At 43.2% G+C, this 22,034-nt stretch overlaps 1 protein-coding gene across 3 annotated transcripts in view; it reads left to right on the plus strand.

The window, feature by feature from the left end:
* LOC119187492 (uncharacterized) overlaps positions 1–22,034 on the plus strand; it is a 65,087-nt gene that overhangs the window by 29,554 nt on the left and 13,499 nt on the right. For all 3 annotated transcript variants that reach the window (XM_075878634.1, XM_037435622.2, XM_037435623.2), the window contains exons 10-13: positions 1,589–1,724; positions 1,825–1,986; positions 9,144–9,316; positions 15,974–16,027. In XM_075878634.1, the coding sequence (XP_075734749.1) occupies positions 1,589–1,724; positions 1,825–1,986; positions 9,144–9,316; positions 15,974–16,027 (525 nt within the window). The remainder of the gene's footprint in view (positions 1–1,588; positions 1,725–1,824; positions 1,987–9,143; positions 9,317–15,973; positions 16,028–22,034) is intronic.

A 22,034-nucleotide genomic window follows, 5' to 3' on the forward strand; every position in this document is an offset into this window, starting at 1 on the left:
GAATTATTCCAGCTAATTATCTACACCATCGCATATGCAGAGACCCATGCCGTCTGCTCAGCAGACAGCATTTGGCTGCTTATTCGCTAAGGCGTTCACAGTCGTTGCTCAGCCTGGTGAGAATGATGGTGACCGACAGATGATTTTAATCTGTTTTTGAAATCAGATGTAACCATTTAAAACTAAACTTGCATTTATTTAGGCTCATGTGGAATTAAATTTGTTATAAAGCATCAAAGGAGTTACTCCTGTTTTCATGTAACAGACGACGCTAGTGTTGCTGAAGCATGTTTGCTTGAAACACGCGTGTTTCATCGGATACACAAAATTTTGTTTGAGTAAAAAAATAAATAACAGTTAATATCAATGTGAAATATGACTTCTGTTGTCCACATCAGGATCATGACTTTACGTATTATGTGCACTGCTGGGTGAAAACGTCTTCGAATTATCTCTGATTCGGTCTACCCTGTGAGGGCTTTCTAATGTCTTGATTATGTACCTGCACGGCCAGGTTTTCCATATTTCAGTATGCATTCTGGCACTCCAACAACCATAGTCTGTCCTTCGCATTACATGACCTGTCCCGGTCATGTAGTGCTATACAAATCTAATTATGAGCTTTAGTGACGAACACAAACTATTCATTAACATGTTCCTGCTTTTTTTTTTTTCGGTACCATTAAAATGATTTCACCCAGGCCAAGCACTCGCCTACAAACTTGTACATACCCAAGTACAAACATGGCTTAGCAGTAATTTTTTTTTCTTAAATACTAGTGGTGAATACGAATAATAATGATTTGTTCTACTTTGCGACTTTTATCTGATATATTGTAGGAACTGCATTTCAGTTGTACTGCTGTTTTTATGCCCCATATTCTGCTTTGTGCACGGATTAAACTGACTGACACCTGACTTAAAGTCTTTGGCAATTGTATTAAGCATGGTGGCGCTTGGATTAAATTCACATGCACATGGCCCAATTGAGTTGGGGTTTAGATTAAATATGTTGGCGCTTGGAATAAATGTTTGGCACATAGATTAAATGGCTTGGTGCTCAGATTATTTGAATGGTGTGTGGATTATTTAAGCTGGCACTTGAAAGTGAGCGGGAAAACCTGTAACATCTCTGCTTCCGACCTTTACTTAGATGAAAGATTGTCCGATATAACTTTGTATCATAAAAACAAAGGTCAAGATGCATCTTAGAATAACATCTAAACCGATCTTTAACATTGTTTAGTTTTTCGTAATACGCTGTGCAGCATTATCAGTCATCATGTTCTGATGTAGACCCTGTTTACATGCTTTATTGGAGTACTCCTGGGCAAGAATAATGTAGACAAGATGAACCCACTTTGATGTGCATTTAACTGTACATTTAACTGTCATTAGTGCTGGCCATTAAAAAAAAAGTTGCAGCATCAACTTTTTTTTTAGGCCGTTTTGCACATATGGAAATAGTGCCTGGCTCTTTATGCATGTCCGAGTACCTCATAATTCGACTGTGATACCTTGACCTTAATGCTAGACAGCATCAGTGCCCTAGCCTTTGTCTCATTCCTGGTCTGCTGTTATTTTACAGGCTTTGTGCAAGGAAGCAGAAGCTCAGTCAGTAGTGATGGCTCAAGCAAGCCGGGCATTGGATGTGTGTCGCTCCACAGTGGAGTTTCTTGGCTCTGCTGAACAAGTAGAAGGAGAACGCCTGCTTTTGCTTGCAAGTGAGTATTAGGTTAAAGTGCCACCTGTGTGTGGTGAAAGTTGGGTTCATTGTTGCCCTCTGAAAATAACTTCCTACGATGGTTTGTTTTGAACCATTAGCGGAACGTAGACAAGCTTGCCTGGCAGAAGTTGAACGACTCAAGACACGTGGTGCCTGTGGAGATGACGAAGTGGTTCCAGAAAGGGCCTGTCTGACTCTCAGCCAACTGCAGCTGCCCCTCAAGAGAGAATTTCTGGCTGCTCAGCTCGAAGGAATACTTGGTAGGCACATTTTTATTTCATGTTTATGCAGTTTATTTCAGCAGTATTTATATGTTTGGCTTGTGCTAAGATTTATAAAAAAGCCTTGGTTTGATAAGTTTGCATATTAGGGTTTATTGACCTGCTCCTATGTCCTTTACTGCATGGTATGAAGCATTCACTGCCATGGTCTTGACGGAATGGTTAACAAGGCAAGGTCTAGATCTAGTACATATGCATAATACCCACGAATTTGCTTGTTTATGGTAGCTTAGCACAGAAGTGTATCAATTTGGGCTTGTTAGATCATTTGGGCTTGTTAGATCATCATAAACTGGCTTGTAGCATAATACAGAAACAGGCGAGGAAAAAAGATGAAATAACAAACAGACAAATGTGCCAATTTGAAGTTAGTGCATGTCTTCATCTGTTTCTGCCCTATGCTACAAACCGCTTTAGTGCTTAAGGTGTCTTGCTCCTAAGCTCGAGAGCATAGGTCTGACTGCTATCCATGGCAGCTATATTTCAACGAGAGCAAAATGCAAAACACCCATGTACTTAGATTGAGGTGCATGTTAAAAAAACATTCACCTAAATCTAAGCAGCATCGAAAATTAATCCAGAGCCCCAACTGCGATATGCCTCATAATCATATCGTGGTTTCGGCCTGTAAAACCCCGGAAATTATGACCATTGATATAGTATATGAGAATTTGTTCAGTAAGGTGGTTGCCACAGTTCTCAGTGGTGCAGCATTCTATGCGAAATGCGGATGTGGGTTTGGCTTCCGCTTGTAGCATGTTGTCCTTTGATAGACTGTCATTTATATTATTCTTATAATTCATACATTTCAGTGTACCCGTACATGTTAGAACTTTCTTATGAAGTAACTTGCCCAGAAAGCAGTATTGATCAATTTAATAAAAGCAGCAAAGTATCACTGTAACCTTAGCTTCATTGTGTGTTACCCTCACATGGTCGTAGCAAAAACCTTCAGCTCCTAATTCATTCTCCTTATTCTCAAATGTTTTAGAATAGTCTCATATCCATATTTTGACTAACTTCTGATATGTGATATGTAACATTGGTTACATTAACATATGGGTTTATGGATTAGGCTGCAGCACCAGTGGGCTTTTCACCTATGAAGCAAATGATTTTATGTGTGCATGCTCATCCGAAAATTTGGCTATACATATAAAGAAAACTAAGGTGTTTAAACAAAACCCACATACGTTTCGTCCTCAGAAATTTAATCGGTAATAAATGCCAGGCCAGGACTTAAAAATTGGATATCTTTCTTTTGTGTAAGAATTAAAGGGGTTGAGAGACAATTATTGCACTTGTGTGCCCCATTTGACATTGTAAGTATTATCCAGAACTCCAGGAGTAATGTTATATTGCATCACATTTTCTCTGACATAGGCTGATGACAAGTTATGTTCATTTGCAGTAGTTCTTTATCAAAGTGCATTACGAAAATCTCCATGTTTGTCACGGAAAGATGCTTGGTAAGCAAGGAAAGACGAAAAAATAAAATGCAGGTAATGATGCCACCTTGAAGTTCCTGTACCAATCACTGTGACTTCACAGATTTTCACAGTGTCTACAAGGGCTTACACGTAACTTATAATTGGTAAATATGAAGTATATACCCTCTGAGGGGCCAGGGATTTAGTGTACCGACCTTCAGAAATTTTCATTGAGCCATTGTGGCCGAAATACGAAAAATACACTGTGATATGTATGACATAGGAGGAGATTTCGTGAAGATATTTCGGCGTGAAACTTAAAAGTGTTACTTCGACCTTGGTGTTCTTCTCTGCCAGTAAAGCTACGATGGGAAAATAGCGTCATTAGAATTCTCAGAGTACAATTAATCAAGCTAAATTGATTCATTGTTTCACTTTAGTGTTTTTTTGCCTTAGGCGATCATCCCCTCAGCCTCCCCGAGCACCCCCTTTGTAGGAGCTACTGTGTATGTAGCCCAACATTCAGCACGAATTCTAAGACACCAGTTTACAGTAGTTTGTCTATGCTGGATAATATGTTGGTGCCTTCATGTTGCTCCTTCTCACAAGGTGAACATCATCGAGTGAAAGATGAGCATAAGGAAGAGTATATCTAAGTTTCTCATAAATGCACTAACACAATCACAACAATATGCAGCAAAGCCTAATTAAATCAAACTCTGTTATCTTGAAATCCCACTTAATTTGAAATATTTCTGCTGTCCCGTATATTGTAGTGCAAGTCAAAGCGGATAATTTGAAGCGGTGGCCAGCACCAGTCTGGTCAATTCAAAAACGTTGGGTGCCATGTGCCAAGTCCTGATCCCAGTTTCACCACAAATCTGTGGATACGGCGGCCCTTAAAGGGTCGTAAACCACCCAGAGGTCTAAATTCAGTTGTGGGAGGGAAATTTTGAGCGATTGTGTTACAAACACAGAGCCGTGAAAATTTTTCAAAACGGTGCAGTAATAGCAGAGCTAGACGCGTTTGATTAACAAACCGTGACGACCACACCTTTTGCTCTCTCCTGTGCTTCCCTCCACTGGTATCCTCTCGCACGCCGCTTTGCCCTCTCGCTGAGCTCCCTTCCAAATCTCGCGTGGAATACGTCCTCGCTGACACGCTGCTTGAAATACCGTCTACTTCCGGTCGCCGCGACTCCGGCCGTTGACTCCGTCAGTTGTGTGCTTGTTGGTGAACCGTGGCTTCTGTAATCGTGCCGGTATGAAATCTGTGTTGCGTGCACGCCTTCAAAGGATTTTTAATGCGATAGACTCGGATGGGGACACACCGTGCCCCGCACATGTTACACGCACAACACGACGAACAACCACAAGCAGCGCGGACAGCTGCTTGCAGACTGACCAGAAGTCATAGGCTCTTGCTCGAGCAGTTACAGCATATTTGGCATATTTAGTTTGGCGAGTCAGAGATGTGGCATGGCGCGTCACGCGGAGGCCCGAAAGGAGGAGGGATTGTTTCTTGGAATTTGCAGCTGGCCGGCAGCTCGTAGTGCTGTCGCGTGTAGAATCGTTTATTGCGACAGAATTCTGCACACGATACATGTGTTTACTTGAAATGCTTGAAAAAATATCGGAGGTGGTTTACGGGCCCTTTAAGAGCCAAAAGGCAGTGCAAGGTAGTGATACTAATTAGTGACAGCAAAAGCACCCCAGCGTCACTACTTTCCGCATAAACAATGAAAGGAAAAAGAAATTGTGGGACTCTTAAGCTTCACTTTAAGAGTTGGACACGATAGCGATATCCTGTCCTCAGTGCGTACTTCAAACACTGAGGGCACAAAATCTGTTCAAACTTGCTATGCACCCACTACGTGGCCTTAAGGGAATAGGTGCAGTAAGGTGTGTGCCTTTTGTAGTTAGTGACCGGCTTTAAACCATGAATTAATATGATAATCACATGCTGTGATGACGGATGGCAATGTACACTTCTACCATGCTTCGTGGCAAGCTCCTAAATCCCCCACACTGTACATCTCATCGCCTTTTTAACTCTTGCAGCATCCAGCGGTTGCATGGTTCAACGTCTTCTTTCAATCAATCTTTTTTGCCGATCGCCCTTGCAGAGTAGAATATATTGCCATAGTGTTGTCACCGAGCGTAACCCCATTGTGTTTAAGCAGTTGCTCACTGATCACCTCACGCTGTAATATTCATTACGACCTTACACTGTTTTTCATGTCTTGTTAAATTGTAATGTTTTTATTTTGCACCTAAACAGGTAATCTATTTCACTGAGATGTGTGTTTCAAATTTGTGACCTGACGAGTCTCATGTCTAAGTTTTTATGTTACCCCCCTCCCCTTATGTAATACTCCAACAGGAGCCTTTAAGGGAAAATAAATGAAGATGAAGAAGACATTATTGCTGCAATATTTGGTGGTGTATTATGAAGCATGTATACAGGACGCATGTGTTTGTGAAGCATGAAAGTTACTTTCACTGCATTTCCAAGCAGAGAAAATTATGTTTACTGTATTCACAAGCATCGGCGTGGCTTTGTGGTAGAACATCCGCTTTCCACACAAACGATTTGGGTTCGATCCTTACTCGGACCAAAATGACCCGGATTCGCTCCGCACTCTGACCCAGGATTTTTTATTATTTGTTTCATTTGCATAGGTCTTGATTTTTCAGTCACGCATAAAATGATGATTTTTCGCTCCCAACCAGCGACACCAATGCCGGAATCGCTGCGAAACGAGCTCTTTAATGCTATCGCGTAAAAAAACTCTCGTAGTAAACCGAAGTGTGAACCTGTGGAAAACAACACATGCTTCACTGCAACATAGCGGTGACACGCGAGCAGCATATTGCATGCTTTTTGCAACATCAGCACATCATTCCTTACCCATTCTTTCTGGAATGTAAAGAAATCAATAAAGGACAGTCTGCTGGAATTCGCGATGTATGCAAACCTCCGATTGCCAGTTGCTCCACCAATTTGTACACTTGCACTGCTGGCGAAGTTCCTGCCTGCAACGCCTACTTCTAAAACTAAGTTAAAGCTTCAATGATCATGTTTTCTAGCCAAAATATTTGCAATCTCTGTAACACTGTCCATTATTAAATTCTTATTTTTTTACTTGAGAAAAAAGTCACAGCTTTGTCGCAAGGGCGAAGCAATTGACGCAATAGCAACAAATTGGAAGGTCACCTGCAGAATGGCACGCAGGTCGAAACGTGCCCTGCGTTTCTCACACACAAATAACACATGAAACGTACTGACAGGTACAGATGAATGCGAATAAGCGTCTCGGTTGTTGCTTCGCTGTGTCTGAAAAGCGCGCCCCTTTCACAAATGGAGGCTGTGCAACGATTGCAGTGACCTTTGTGCACCTGGTAACTACAACAGAATCGTTCACACAAAACACAAAGGCTAGTCAAGACGTACGATTCTCTCCACTGCAAGATAAGGGTGTGCGATCGAGCCTACACCCCCTTATTCTCTATGCGGGCCAAAATATGCGTGAGCAATGAGAGCCAAATGAGAGCCGCCGCGCGCTCACTGCGTCATCTTGCTGATAATGCTGAAAACACGATAGTTCCCCCCAAGATGCCTGCCAACAGCGGTAAGTGGTATATATGAATAGCTTGCCGTTTGAACGTCGAAAGAGGTACCCTTTGGTAGCTCAGTGGTTAACACCTCGCATTCACGACGCGGCCGCGTGCCAGAGTCTTTTTTTTTTTTTTTTTGATCTTTTTCTTTCTTGCGTTTTCATATATATAGATACGTATACATATACAGTGCATGATGCTGACGTCGACGCCGACGGCAAATTTCAGCCGAGAGTGTCCATATGATTGCTATCGCAATAAAATGAGCGAATGATCGCGTCGTGACGTATTGACGCAGCGAGGAGGAGGCAACAAGCTGCCCGCGTGTCACTCCTCTATTGCAGTGAAGATGTCTTGTTTTCTGCAGGCATGCACTTCAATTAAACACAACAGCTTTCTTTTTCTTCTTTTTTTAAGACAGCAGCAAAGCCCACCATTCCCCTGGGTTTGCGGCAAAATTGGGACCAGGTACTGCTAGAAAACAATTCTTGAAGCGGCAAGCTAGTCAGTTCAGCAAACCACGAGTTCTTATACTTTGAATAATTCCAAGTTCTTTACATCTCACTTTTTGTATGTTCTGTTAATTCGAAAACCTGTTTAATTTGAAGTTTTCTCATGGCTCGAGTGACTTTGAAATAATAAGTCTTTGCTGTATTTATTTACAGCATCTTACAAGTACCAAAGCATATCATCATTACACCATGGGTTTTGTTTTGTTAAAGTAATCCTACAAATATTTTATAATGTAGTCAAAGTTTAGTGGACTTAAAGGGGCATTGTCTCACTAATATTCCCTCAAAAGAATATTTTGTCAAAGCATTTTGTTTGATATGAGCTATAAGTTGCCTCCTTTCAAGTTTTGAGGCTCTTCTTTGTCATTTAGAAAGTTTTAGTGCAGGGTCTCATACTCGCGTCAGCTAGTAAGCCACAGTCATAAAATTTACCCACACAAGAGCCAAGACAGTGAAGGAGATTGGAGTGAAAAAGAGGGGACAGGGGTAGGTTTCAACGAAATGTCTGTGAATGTTGCCATTTTAAAGAAAGCCTTTCCTCTTTCTCATTTATGAAGAGGATTTTGGCGTTGGGATTGGAAAAGCATGACAATATCGAGTTTACAATGACTAAAATGTTGATGCCAATCTGGAAAATGACCGCGGTCACTAGGTACAGTTTTTTTCTTGCGGTGAGCACTATGGCCTTCGGAAACCATGGGTCACTAAGAAGTCAGCTATTGAGCCAAAAACATTGAAAGAGAATCCGTCAAGTTCTGTTGTGGTGCAAGCAGCTGTCTGCTGTGGCTTGATGACTCCATGAGCATGCTTATTAAGAAACTAAATAATAATACGGGATGAGGACAGTCATGTGCAGGTGGGCCATGGATTTGAGACCCCTGTTTTAGTGATTGGAAGCTGTGAGTCTCCACTAGCATGGCAGATTACTGTGATACCTTTTAGTATTTTTTTACCTGGCACTCTTTCCAAATTTGGTTCTAGGTAGCACATAGACAGGATAACCGCTGGCCATTAAGGGTAACCGACTGAATTCCAAGAGAAGGCCAACATGTGAGAGGGTGACAGAAAATTAGGTGGGCCGGTGAGATGAACAAATTTGCCGGTTTAATGTGGCAGCAGAGAGCGCAGGACCAGGTTAATTGGCGGAACATGGGTGAGGCATTTGCCCTGCAGTGGGCATAGTCAGGCTGATGATGATTTTATTCCTTGTTTTAGATTTATACTATTAGTTCTGCTCACTGCACGGGACTCTTGGATGTAAATTGGCATTTGATCTTCACAGTACAAGCTAGCTAATAGCTGTTTTACGGCTATCATAGCAATCTGTCACTTAAAGGGTAGCATGAACTTCAAGCGAGTAACAAACATTGTTTTGAGCTTGACTGGATTTTGCATTCAGTGTGTAAATGCGCAGTATTCGCTTGAGTGTTCATGACATGGTCTTATAAGTGGGCAATTCACCATTACAAATGTAAGGTCCTTTTAAACTTGATATTTGGAATTTTTATGTATTACTCATGGCATCATTATTTTATGTGATGTCTTGTTTTGTTTTCTATGTGTCAATAATATCCAGGAGAAGATGTGCATTACTTTTTGTGCCTGGTGAAGCATGGAGCCCAGGTGCTAGCCAGCCAAATGCTTTCAACCACCGACAATGCTGGCACCAATACTCTCTCCTTCAGCAACCACATGACCTTGCGGGATCTTAGGGCTGACTTTTCTATCAAAGTGCACGTCTATGCCTTGGTATGTGAATATTGTTTTTTGGCTTTCTCACATAGACAAATAAGTTTTGCAGTAATAGTAGTTGTGTTTCCATAGATGACACTATTAATATCTAACATGAAAAAAGACAACTATTGAATCAGTCAACAGTAGGAGTATGTGAATATTCAAAATTTTGAATATTTCTTCTAAATAGTGTTTGCTATTTGATTCGATTTGCACCGAAATTCCGCTATTCGAACTTCCCAAAAACAAATACATTCAACGTCAGATTGACATTGACACCTTCAGATTTTTATTATATTCATTCCATCACTCACTCGTATTGCAGCAAAACTACCTTTCAGGCAATGCAACGGTTGCATATGTATTGACTCAAGAAAACACTGGTTTCAGCATGGAGATGATAGAAGTGGCAGAGGTGGGGACTCAATAATGCTGTTTGGACCTGAAATTGGGGCCGGGCATACAAAAAAAAATCGTACACCGAAGATTTTTAGCATCTGAAATTTGAAATGTTCTTATATATTGACATCTGCAAGGCAGATTTGAAACTTTGAACATGAAGGGTGCACGCTCTTGTCCTCCACATCAGTTTGGAGAAGTTGAAATAGGAAGAGAGGCTGAGGAAGTAGTAAGTTTGCCTTTCATGTGCAAAGTGTTGCCGGCAACAATTTGGTTGCCCAAAATCATGTACATAAATACAATTCGGCTTCTACATTGCCTCATTTTTGAAAAGCCAACTATGAAAAACCATCCTGCCACCACTTCATCGACCTAGTAAAAAAAAACACTTTCGTGTTTCCACATAAGCAGATGTTCGGAAATTCGCTATGCGTTAATGTTTATTCAAACAGAAAAGTCGCAACGAGGTCGCAACAGAAAATGGGCGTACCGCAAGTTTGGCAAAGGCGGTACAGGTTCCCGTGCAATCGAAGCACGGGGTTTTTCGTTCACTTTGGAAGGCACATACGGGTTAGTGAGTATACTCCACTATAATACCCCCGGGGTGAAGAGTAGCCATCCTGGCGACTCAGGGAGTAGGCACAATGAGGGGGTCGTAGTAGGGCTTGAGGCGGTCGACGTGTAGGATCTCGCGTCCTCGACAGCGCAAATCTTGCGATTGTGTCAGGGGCTCGATGATGTAATTCACCAGCGAGGTCGCGTCAATGACACGGTATGGACCATGGTACCGGGCCAGAAGCTTAGAAGAAAGGCCAGGAACGTGCGGAGGCACCCAAAGCCACACAAGGGAGCCAGTACGAAACGTAGGAGCTATGTGATGAATGTCGTCATGTCGGGTCTTTTGTAGACCTTGAGCCTCACTTGTCGGAGAACGAGCCAACTGACGGCAGTCTTCAGCGTATCTGGCGACTTCCGAAAGCGGGGAGCACTCAGATGTATCAGGACGGTACGGCAGTATAGTGTCGAGTGGGTGGGAAGGTTCGTGGCCGTACAACAGAAAGAACGGGGAAAAACTGGTAGTCGCTTGCGTCGCGGTGTTGTAAGCGAAGGTAACAAAAGGTAATACAGCATCCCAGATTGTGTGGTCGGAGGAGGTGTACATCGTCAGCATGTCGCCAAGTGTGCGGTTTAACCGTTCAGTGAGACCATTCGTCTGTGGATGGTATGCGGTAGATTTCCGGTAGATGATTTTGCATTCAACGAGAATAGCTTGGATGACCTCCAACAGGAACACTCGACCCCTATCACTGAGTAATTCTCGTGGAGCACCATGGCGGAGAATGAAGCTGCGCAGATTGAAGAGTGCAACTTCGTGGGCGGTCGCTGTCGGTAGAGCTGCAGTCTCAGCGTAGCGTGTCAGATGATCGACGTCGACAATAATCCACCGGTTTCCAGAGCCACTATATGGGAGGGGGCCATAGAGGTCGATATCCACGAGGTCGAATGGGCGAGCCGGGCACGGTAGCGGCTGTAACATGCCAGTAAGGTGCCGCGGAGGTGTCTTGTTTTGTTGGAAAGTAGTGCAAGACTGAACGTATTTCTGCACAAAGCAATACATTCCTCGCCAGTAATATTATTAGAACAGCCTTTTGTAGGTTTTCAGGACACCTGCGTGAGCACTTTGGGGATCTGCATGGAAATTCATGCAGATGTCAGAGCGCATATGAGTTGGGACAGCAAGGAGCCACTTCCGACCACCAGGCATGCAATTGGGGCGGTACAGAATGTTGTCTCGTATGGAAAAGTGGGCTGCTTGCCGGTGTAGCGCTCTTGTGGAAAGGACAGCAGACGGATCGGTAAGGTAGTCGAGTAACAATGCAAGGTATGGGTCTTTACGCTGCTCCGAAAGCATGTCAGTGGTGTCGATTGGTGACAAGGTGGTAAAAAGGGGTGACAGAGAAGCCACATCTAGTGTTAATGGCGATTGCGAAAGTGCATCGGCATCCACATGTTTGCGACCGGAACGATATACGACACTGATGTCGTATTCCTGCAATCGAAGTGCCCAATGCCCCAGGCATCCAGACGGGTCTTTCAAGGTGGACAGCCAACATAGAGCGTGGTGGTCTGTGACCACGTCGAAGTGACGGCCATAAAGGTACGGGCGAAACTTCGTCAGCGCCCAGATTATGGCCAAACACTCCTTCTTTGTCACAGAGTAATTCAATTTAGCCTTCTTGAGAGCACGACTTGCATAGGCGACTACGTATTCGGCTTGGGTGCCTTTCCGTTGTGCCAAAACTGCACCAAGACCAATGCCACTTGCATTGGTGTGAATTTTTGTGGCAGCAGTGGGGTCGTAGTGACGAAAAATAGGTGGTGAGCTCAGCAGGCGGTGCAGCTGGCAAAATGCGTCGTCACATGCAGGTGACCATGCTGATATACCTTTGCTGTTGGAAAGCAGACTCGTCAGAGGTGCGATGATAGACGTGAAGTTGCGCACGACGTGACGAAAGTAGGAGCAGAGGCCGACAAAACTTCTTAGGGCTTTTAGTGATGTGGGCAACGGGAAGTCAGCGACAGCTCGAAGCTTATCGTCTATTATGATGACATGTCTTAGAACACCGTCTATTGTGATGACGTGTTCCAAGATGGTTAGTTTTCGTGCTGCGAAGTGGCACTTCTTGGTGTTAAGTTGTAGGCCTGCAGAAGTTAGACACGTCAGAATTTTCTGGAGACGAACAAGATGTGTCGGAAAATCAGATGAAAAGACTATGATGTCGTCCAGGTAACACAAGCAAGTTTTCCACTTGTGGGCACGCAAGATGGTATCGATCATGCGCTGAAATGTGGCAGGCGCGTTGCACAGCCCAAATGGCACGACTTTGAACTCATATAGGCCATCCGGCGTTACAAAGGCTGTTTTAGGGCAATTGCATTCAGCCATTGGCACCTGCCAATACCCAGAACGCAGATCCAAGGATGTAAAGTACTTGGCGCCTTGTAAACAGTCAAGAGCATCGTCTATTCATGGTAGCGGGTAGACATCTTTCTTCGTAATCTTGTTTAAGCGGCAATAGTCCACGCAAAATCGAACGGTGCCATCTGTTTTTTTTACCAGAACCACAGGTGATGACCAAGCGCTTTGAAAAGGCTGTATGACTCCACGTTCAAGCATGTCATCTACTTGCTCCGTAATGACGCGGCACTCTTCGGCGGCAACGCGGTAAGGACGCTGTCGCAGAGACAAATGTGAGCCAGTGTCAATAGTATGAGTGATAGTCGTGGTGCGGCCCAAAGCAGGTTCTTGAAAGTCGAAAGAAGAGCGAAACTTGTTAAGGAGAGCAACAAGTTGGCGTTGATGCGAGGGGAGAAGGTCTGCATCAATAGCATTGTCGAAGGCTGACGAACTTGATGGCTCAGACGCAAGAGTGATTGCGGCAATGCGACATGGCGTTTCGTCGGGAAGAATGATATCATCAATATGGTCGACAGGTTGTACATATCCTAACGTTTCACCATGAAGTAGGCCAATGGGGTGGTTTCAGTAGTTAGTAACCAGCATTGCGGTTAAACCAGGCGCAATTGTAAGAACGGCAATTGGGAGAACGATGCCCTTGCATTCAGTAAAAACCGAAGATGGCGTAAACACCACCGTGGCGTCAGGTTGCGCCACACATGAAAGGCTAATAGGCACTGAAGCTTGCGGGGGCAAGGCGATGTCGTCAGTGATGAGTTTGCAGAGCATAAGAGATCGGTCGGGCGGTGGAAATTCACATGTTGGCACAAGGGACACTTTGGCACGGGAACAATCGATGATAGCTTCATGACGTGATAAGAAATCCAAATTCAGGATAAGGTCATGAGAGCAAGATGGTAGAACAAAAAGTTGGACGACGTACAAAACGTCTTGGATGCCGACGCGTGCCGTACAAACAGCCGAGGGATGAATGCGTTGCGCGCAAGCCATGGACAGCACCATGCTACAGAGAGATGTGGTCACTTTCTTCAGTTTCTGACAAAATTCTGCGTTCATCACAGAAACGGCGGCCTCAGTATCAATTAACGCTAATGTGGCGACTTCCTCAACATCGACATCAACAACATTTTGCGGCGAAAATGGAGGCCTTGAGAATTGCGCACAAGTTGCAGTTCTTGCCTCCGGAACTGCACTGATTAGTTTCCCTCCTCAGGAGGTGGTCGACGAAGCATAGGCGATGGCGATCGGCAACGAGGGGGTGGGAAACGAGCAGTTGATGGGCGGCGATCCGAGTCGGAGTGCCTCTGTTCATATGCAGACGTGGTGGCCTGCTGCGGCGTGTAGGTAGGAGTTCCGAAGTATGCGTGCGAAGGTGTGGGACGGTGGCGGCAAGCGTGCAATGTGGCCAGCGATGCCACACGCGAAGCAGATAGGACGATTGTCTTCAGTGCGCCACTCATTGGATGAACGGAAAAAGCGAGGTGGGGGTCTGTAAACTGAAGGCGAGGCCGGAGGAGGTGGAGCCGATAAGGCGACTGGATGCGGTGGGGGCCGCGCGACCACAGCTGCATAGCTGAGAGGTGAAGGTGCCGCTGGTGGTGCGTAACCAGCAGTTGAGGGATCACATGGTACTGAAGTGCATGGGTAAGGGGCCGTAACTGTAGGGAGGGCATCGCAAATTTCAGTGCGTATGACCTGCTGCAGTGTCGAAGGCAGGCTTGTGGTGGCCACGTCGCTATACGGCAGCAGGGAGAGCTGCCGGGCGACTTCCTCCCTGATGAAGTCTTTAATCTGGTTCGACAAAGTTTCTTGGCGAACGTTGCCATTTGCGAGTGCGACGGCCGAGATCGAATCTGGTGATGGGACACTCTGTCGGGCGATGGAACGCTGACGACGCAATCCATCGAAGCTCTGGCACAGGCTTATGAGGACTGCCACCGTGGTCGGGCTTTTCGCCAGCAACATCTGGAATGCGCCATCCTCGATGCCTTTGAGAATATGTCGAATTTTCTCTTCTTCAGACATGGATGAGTTAACACGCCTGCAGAGGTCGAGCACATCCTCAATATAACTATAGTAAACGTCTCGCCAGGCTGCTGGGATCGGTGGCGTAGACACTGGTCAGCGCGGAGTTTGCGGACCTCTAGTCGGCCGAACGCTTTGGTCACAAGGGTCTTAAAGGTGGACCAGTCGGCGATGGCGGTTACGCGGTTGGTAAACCATAGCTTAGCGACATCAGCCAAGTAAAAGATAACATAGGCAAGCTTAGAGTCGTCGTCCCACTTGTTGCTGGCACTTACGCATTCGTAAAAGGAGAGCCAGTCTTCGAAGTCTTGCTCACCACTGCCGCTGAAGATTGGTGGGTCCCGCTGACGGGTAGCGCCGGGGCAGGTAGACGGGGCAGCCGACGGTGCTGGCTGTGCTGGGATGGGCTGGTTGGCGACTGCGTCAGTCATGTTGTACGGTGGTCTTTCGGCCAACTTGCAAGAGCGGAGCTCCTGGTCTGCTTAGGGATCTCAGCAGTCTCGACCACATGCGATGATGTTTATTCAAACAGAGAAGTCGCAACGAGGTTGTGACGGAAGTGGGCGTACGGCAAGTTTGGCAAAGGCGGCACAGGTTCTCGCGCAATCAGAGCTTGGGGTTTTTCGTTCTCTTTGGAAGGCGCATACGCGTTAATGTGTATGCTCCACTACAGCTACAACTTTTTTTCTTTTACTGCACTTTCTCTTCAAAGTATTCAAAAAATATTCAATTAGATACGCACTCACACTTCTATATTCAAATTTGCTTCACAATTAAAATTTCACTTTTTGCACAGCTCTAGTAATAGCTATGGTTATTATAATTAATTCAGATTCAAGCATAATGTTCAGGCATTTAGACTTGTACTCATTAAATTCTATCTCTTATTGCTGGCTCATTATTGTAATCTGGATCAGCAAAATAGTTTAGCCCTTTTTTTTTTTTCTTGTCTGAATCACTAGTGGCATATACCTATTTTCAAATGGAGCTTGCATCTTGTGAGCATGACAGTGGGTTGGTTTAGAAAGTTGCACCTGTGTATGTTGCATCCTAAGAGTGACAAAGGCGAGCCATGATGAATGTGAAGATGCTTTCAGTGTATGCACCATTGTGTGGAAGATGTGCCTTAGACAGAATGGCCATTTTATTTATTTCTCACCGTATACTTAACGACAGAGGAAATGTTATTTTTCTCTTGGTGCAAATATAACTTCTGTTAGCTTCTGTATCCACAGAAGTAATTTTTGAATATTTCTCCTTTCTTCCAGCAAACTAAAAAAGAAACTTTGTCACACCATCGCAAGTACCGCATTGGTGGGAAGGTACGTTTCTGCGATTACTTCATTAAATTTGTGCATTGATATTTTTTGCTTCAGTGGATTTACAAGAGCTATGTGTAACAATTTCATTTGAGTCTTTAATTGCTGCTATGACGTGCTGTTGCTTTTCATTATTGCCTGCTTTCCCACTACTGGAATCCCTGATTGTTTCTGTGTCCTGTGAGAAGTAGAGATAAACTAACTGTGGCTGTATGTGCTGTGCTTTAATATCTTCGCAGAAAAAGAAAGCAACTGTTATGATCAATTAACAATGATGATGATGATTTGTGGGATTATTTGCTGCAAGGGCCACATGTGGCCAAAAAGTGCCATGTGTAAAAAGCTCGTTTAACGAATAGTTGTGTATCATTTTGACTAAAATGAGCACTGTCTTCTTCACTGAATGAAAATCAACATTTTAAGTCCTTCCAAGTATTCAGTAAAATTAATTATGGTGCCCAAAATGACACAAATAGGAAAACAAGTATCATGTCCTATCGTATGATTTTTCATTAATATATCTGTCTTCTAAGCACTCCTCCCCCCCTTTTTTTTTAAATATTTAAATTTTATTCATTTCATGTATTAAGCCTCCCTTTTTTTTTTTTTTTTTGTTTAATATGTGCTGGCAAATCTATTTGGTGTGAGAACACACAAGAAAAATGCTGTCGCTGCTTTCACAAGACTTAAAGCCAATCTGAATAATGATCCTCAGTTTCTTCCTTGCAAATGCAACGTGCTCTGCCAACCTCCATGCAAACTTGGTGGTTTGGTGGTTAAGTGTACGATTTGTATGTATTTAGGTTCTGCTCTCAGTGAGCGAGAATTTCCAATTGGAAAGCACCAAGGTTTTTTGAGTAACAGCTTGTTTCTGAATGTGAACGCACAAAAATTATGTGTGCTGCTCTCACTATTAGTGCAAAAGCGTGGTTTCTCTTTAGATGAGTTGACTTTCTTCGTGCAAAGGCTGAATGAGGAGGCTTAGGGCTAGCTATGTACAAGCAACGCTTACTTAATGCTGCAGCTTTTTTTTTTTTTTTGCAAAAGTCGCGATAAGGTTAAAATATGGGTGCTTAATAAAAGTTGCACTGACTCCTGTAATGCCACCCATTGCTCTGCTTCTCCAGTTCATGAGCATCAGCATCATCATTTATTAGTGTTTCTGACATGGGAATTCCTGCATTTTTCGACTGTTGAGACCATACCATTATGCTTATAAAATTTCCACGCTTTTTGGAAGTACCCCATTCCAGGTGTAAAACATTTCGTGCCTCACATTTTTAATCCACTATAAAAGACTGAGTCTTAAAGAAATGTTTGCCGCCTTCTTCAGTTACTCATTTTGCTGTATTTACTCATGTAATGAACCCACCCCCCATCTTGGTCCTTCAAAAAGAAACAAAATTGTAATGTATCTGTTCATTTTATTTTGTTGTGATAGCCAGTCGCAATGATCATTGAAAAAACAATAAATCATGCTGTTATATCACAAAATAATAATGCAATAAAAGTCATAACATAGTTAGGCAACCATGCTAAACAGTTGCGAGCAGCCCGAGCGCGGACGGCATCAATCAAATGTAAAAGTCTGAGATGAATGGATGGATGGATGGATGGATGCTATGAGCGTCTCTTTTATAACGGGGCAATGAAATGTGTCCCGCCAGGTTTGCAAAAAAAAAAAAAACTAAAGAGAAATCTTTTTTTTTTATGTTGGCCTGATGCCTCATCTACTTGGATTAAATCGATCTTATTATAACAAAGAAGAATATAAATTTGTGTTCCATTTTTCTGCGTCCTCAGGCAGAATCACCTCATTTTCCCACTTTTTCTGTCTTTTGTCTCTACTTTTCTGCCACCAATACTCTAACCGTCTCTGACTTGCTTCTATCGCGGATGTGTTCAGCTTTCCATGTTTGTCCTTTAAACCCAAAGCCTCATGTAGGCTTGTACCCACACGTATACCTGCGTGGGTATCGCCGCATTCAATCAAAACATGTTCCATTATTTCCTTAACTCTCTCACCGCATGTAAATTGTTCTTCTTTACTGAATCTTGCTTTATGACTACGCGTTTTTAGGCAGCCTGACCTCACTTCGAACAGTAAAGCACTTCTCCTTGAATTATCATAAATCCTCTCCCTCCTTATTTCGTTTCTGCCATTTCGGTAATTACTGATATCCGGCTTCTTTTCCATTGCGATAGAGCGTCATCTGTTTAATGCAGGAGAAACCTTTTTGCTTATAGCTCCACGCAAGCAGAGCGGCATGAAAACAAAGCGCATGGCCTCGGAGATGACGGGCGCGCGGCGTGCTTTTGCGCTGCGCGCTCGCCATCTTGCAGGCCGTGAAAAGTGCAATTGCGCCCATCGCGCCGACGGCGTCGTTATACGCCCGCAACATTTTTGCAGCGGTGTTTTTGTTGTCGAGTTTGTCGTAGTGAATTCACTTGGACACCTGCTGCACATGGCGTGTTCGACCGGTACACTAGCCACATGGCTGCATGCACTGGAGCATGGAAACCGAGCAACTAGACGACACTTCGGCACAGATCCATGTGCGTTTGTTACGGGAAAAAACAGAAAAAGCTTTGGGCTATAAAATAGATTTGTCGTGCATTTCACTGGCCAAAACAATCATGCGATAACTCCCGTGACTTTTTTTTCCCGCGGAATGAACCCTCCCACCAAATTGGCATCAACTTTTCTGAAAAGAAAGGTGGGTTCATTACGCGAGTAAATGCGATATTTGAGATGTACAAATTATACCTTTTTCATTTTGAAATAATTTGCACAGGCACATGGAGACAAAGACACACAAACGGGAGTAATTGGATTGCACCCGCGTGTGTCTCTCTCTTTGTCCCCATGTTCCTGCGCAAGTACTTCAAGATGAATATGTTCCAATGGGCCGAATCGCAATTTTTCTTCAAATATACTTTGGCACTAGGGATGGGCAAATAGTAAGTTTGAGGTTCAAAGCGAATGGTGACTTGATCAAGTAACTTCGAATCAAATTGTTCAATTAGTGTTAATCACAGATTAATTAGAAAAATTTGCGTTTTTGTTATGGCCCAACTAAACTTGCACAATAGTTTTATGTGTTAGAACTAGGCAAGCGTCAATGTGACTATTTTGGTTCGTAGTGTAAGCCACTTTGAACGGCCAGATTTGTGTAGCAGTAGGGTGCAAGTTATAACTGGTACATTACATTACATTTCAAAAATTACTATTTTTCGGCACATACAAGCCTGTGTAATACACTCTTTAACTTTTAGCTTTGAAATATTATCAATCGAGGTGAAGGTATATCAATGTTTGACCTTGAAGTGTGGCTTTGCGTAGATAACAGCGTAGGTTTCTTTTGGATGGGTGGTTTCACAGCACAGCACCTTTAAGCTGCAGTGAAACTACCTTTATGGGAAGGTTATTTAAACTCAAATATAAATATATTCATTTATTTCGAATACATTGAAATTTTTAATAACCTAAATTCATGGAGAAATGGATTCAAATACTGTAATATTCATTAAAATATTCATAGCACCCAAATATTCGCCCATCTCTACTTGCCACCTCTGGATGGCACGAGTACAGACTATTGGGTTAGTTTGTTCTCTACATTCTATGAGGCCATAGTGTTGCAAGACAAAGATAAAGGAAGATGATAGGATTGCCTCTTGTGTTTCTTGGTCCCGGTCTTTTCAGCACTATGGCCTCATTGTATCTACTTGAAGTAAAAACCGAGAAAGGCATAGTTTACATTTTTGGCTTGGCAGCATGCAAAGAAAACGTGATGTAGCAGAATGCTGATGTTAATTTTTTAAACCGAATTGCTGCTTAGTGGAACAACTACTTCTAATATGATTGGTTTCATACTTGAGTTCTGCACCACTGTTTATCTCTCAGTTGAAGCTCCTGTTAAACGAAACATAATTTTCTGGTCCCGTCAAGTTTTGTTTTGTGTTGTCTACTATAATTGCTATACTTTTTTTTCTGACTGTTTCCTGAACATTATAACTGAGTAAAGTTGATAGTTGTGTGAGTTGGTGACAGTTAATCTTGACATGTGAAAAGGAAGACTGGAATTGGTTGGACAAACGCAGCAGTCGTCCTGTACATTCGTGTCCTCCCTTTGTGCCTTGTCTCAATGCACTGCTTCACTCGTGAAAATCACTATAACTCAATGGACTTCTTCAAATTCTTTCCCATGTGCTTTTATCTGCAAAGTCCACTTAGTGTTTTTTCATTAATTTGCAATAAACAACTGGTTAATAGATTTGGAATTCATAATAATGAAGGAGTCACCATTCTTACAACATTTCACTACATTGGGAAGCTTGTAATATTGAGAAAGGTATTTCAGTCTTTCAAGATCTAAAGTAGCAATATAGCAACACCAAAAAGTTGTTCACTGCATGTGAAAAGTCTGCAAGGCCAGCCCAAAGGTGATGTGCAAGAAGACTCCCATGTCATCTAGACATCAAAGATCCATGTCCAGGCAATGCAGGCCAATTAGATGGTTAGGCCAAGGAAAGCATAGGTGACAATAATTCTTGTTATTAGCAGTAGTGTAGTAACTATGACATAAATATTAGTGGATGAAAGGGGACCTCAAACCACTTGTATCAGTTGGTAAGATTCAAACCCACAGTCTTCAAATTTGAAGATTGTGGGTATGTGTCCCGCCAATGGAAAGGGTGATTTTTTATCCACTTTAATTTATTGCATTTGAGATCATTTTACTACAGTACAGTTAAAGACAACAATTAATGTCACCTGTTCTTGTCATAATTGTCTGCTGTATTCATTTGGTAATGTTAACAAAAAAAAACAATCTTGAAAAAAATTTACTTCCTTCATCAAGGTCAGGTCAGGGTCAGATGGTCACATGTAGCTGTAGCAAGCTGCCGATATATGCAAAGATGCAGAGAAATAATCCAGTGGTTGTGCAAACAGAGCAGGCAAGAAAGTTGCGAGAAAATTGTGAGTGTCATCTGTCGCATAAACTATGACATACCAAAAGCAACCACTGCTGCCCTGAGCGCAGTCTAGTATGTAAGTGCTACTGACTGCTGAGGCCATTCCTCCATGGATAGGCGCAGCTTGCTGCTTTATCAGCATGAAGCTTCTGATGTGTCAAAGCGCCTTAACAGTGTAACGGCGGATAGCACTATGGCGCATGCTCAAGGAAAAAGTCTGTCTCTGATAAAATTAAAAGGAAATCGCCTCTTTTTTGCTCATTTATATCAGCAAAAACATTTAAATTGAGTTTGATAGCCAAGCTAGCTTTGTTAATATAAGATATGTTGTGCAACGAACAGACAAATAGAGAGAAAAACAACAATGTACAGCAAAACCTCGATGATACAATCATGGCTCATACGAATTTTGTGGTGATACGCATGTTTCTGTGGTCCCGGCCAAGGCCTGTAATGTAATGGAGTACCGATGTTCCGAACCAACGTTCACCCCACAGTATTTGATATGAACGTACACTACCATACAGGTATGAACACGTACTGCCTGAGCTGTTGCAAAAGGTGCGACGGTCACACTCATACATGGGAGTCCAACCGCGAGCAAGCACGCTGCACCGTCAGTTTGTCCGAATAGACCATCAGCATTACGTCGTAGTATTCGAGATTGTGTGCCAATCTTGGAAGCGTTGGCGTTGCAGTTTTTTTTTTCAACACGCCTTTGTGTGCTCCTGCGCTCAAGGCAGCATCGTCGTACTGTGTTTACACCTGCTTGAGATGCAAAAAAGCATACTTATAGAAAGAGGCTACTAGTCGTTACAGTCCACAAGACATCTCGTTCACTACACGTGCCCATGTGCTGTATGTTTATGAGCACAAGTATGATCATTAACGACCAAAAACTTTACTGGCAATCATTTGGAGTTGTTGATAAGATTGCTGGGGCTTCAAGCTACAATAAATAAAAACGTATGGCAACTCTCTTTTGTTGTATACTTATTTTCTATCTTTTCTGGGAATACAAATTTCGATG

The sequence above is a fragment of the Rhipicephalus microplus genome, chromosome X (genome assembly GCF_043290135.1).
Source record: "Rhipicephalus microplus isolate Deutch F79 chromosome X, USDA_Rmic, whole genome shotgun sequence".
In the NCBI taxonomy this organism is placed as follows: domain Eukaryota; kingdom Metazoa; phylum Arthropoda; class Arachnida; order Ixodida; family Ixodidae; genus Rhipicephalus; species Rhipicephalus microplus.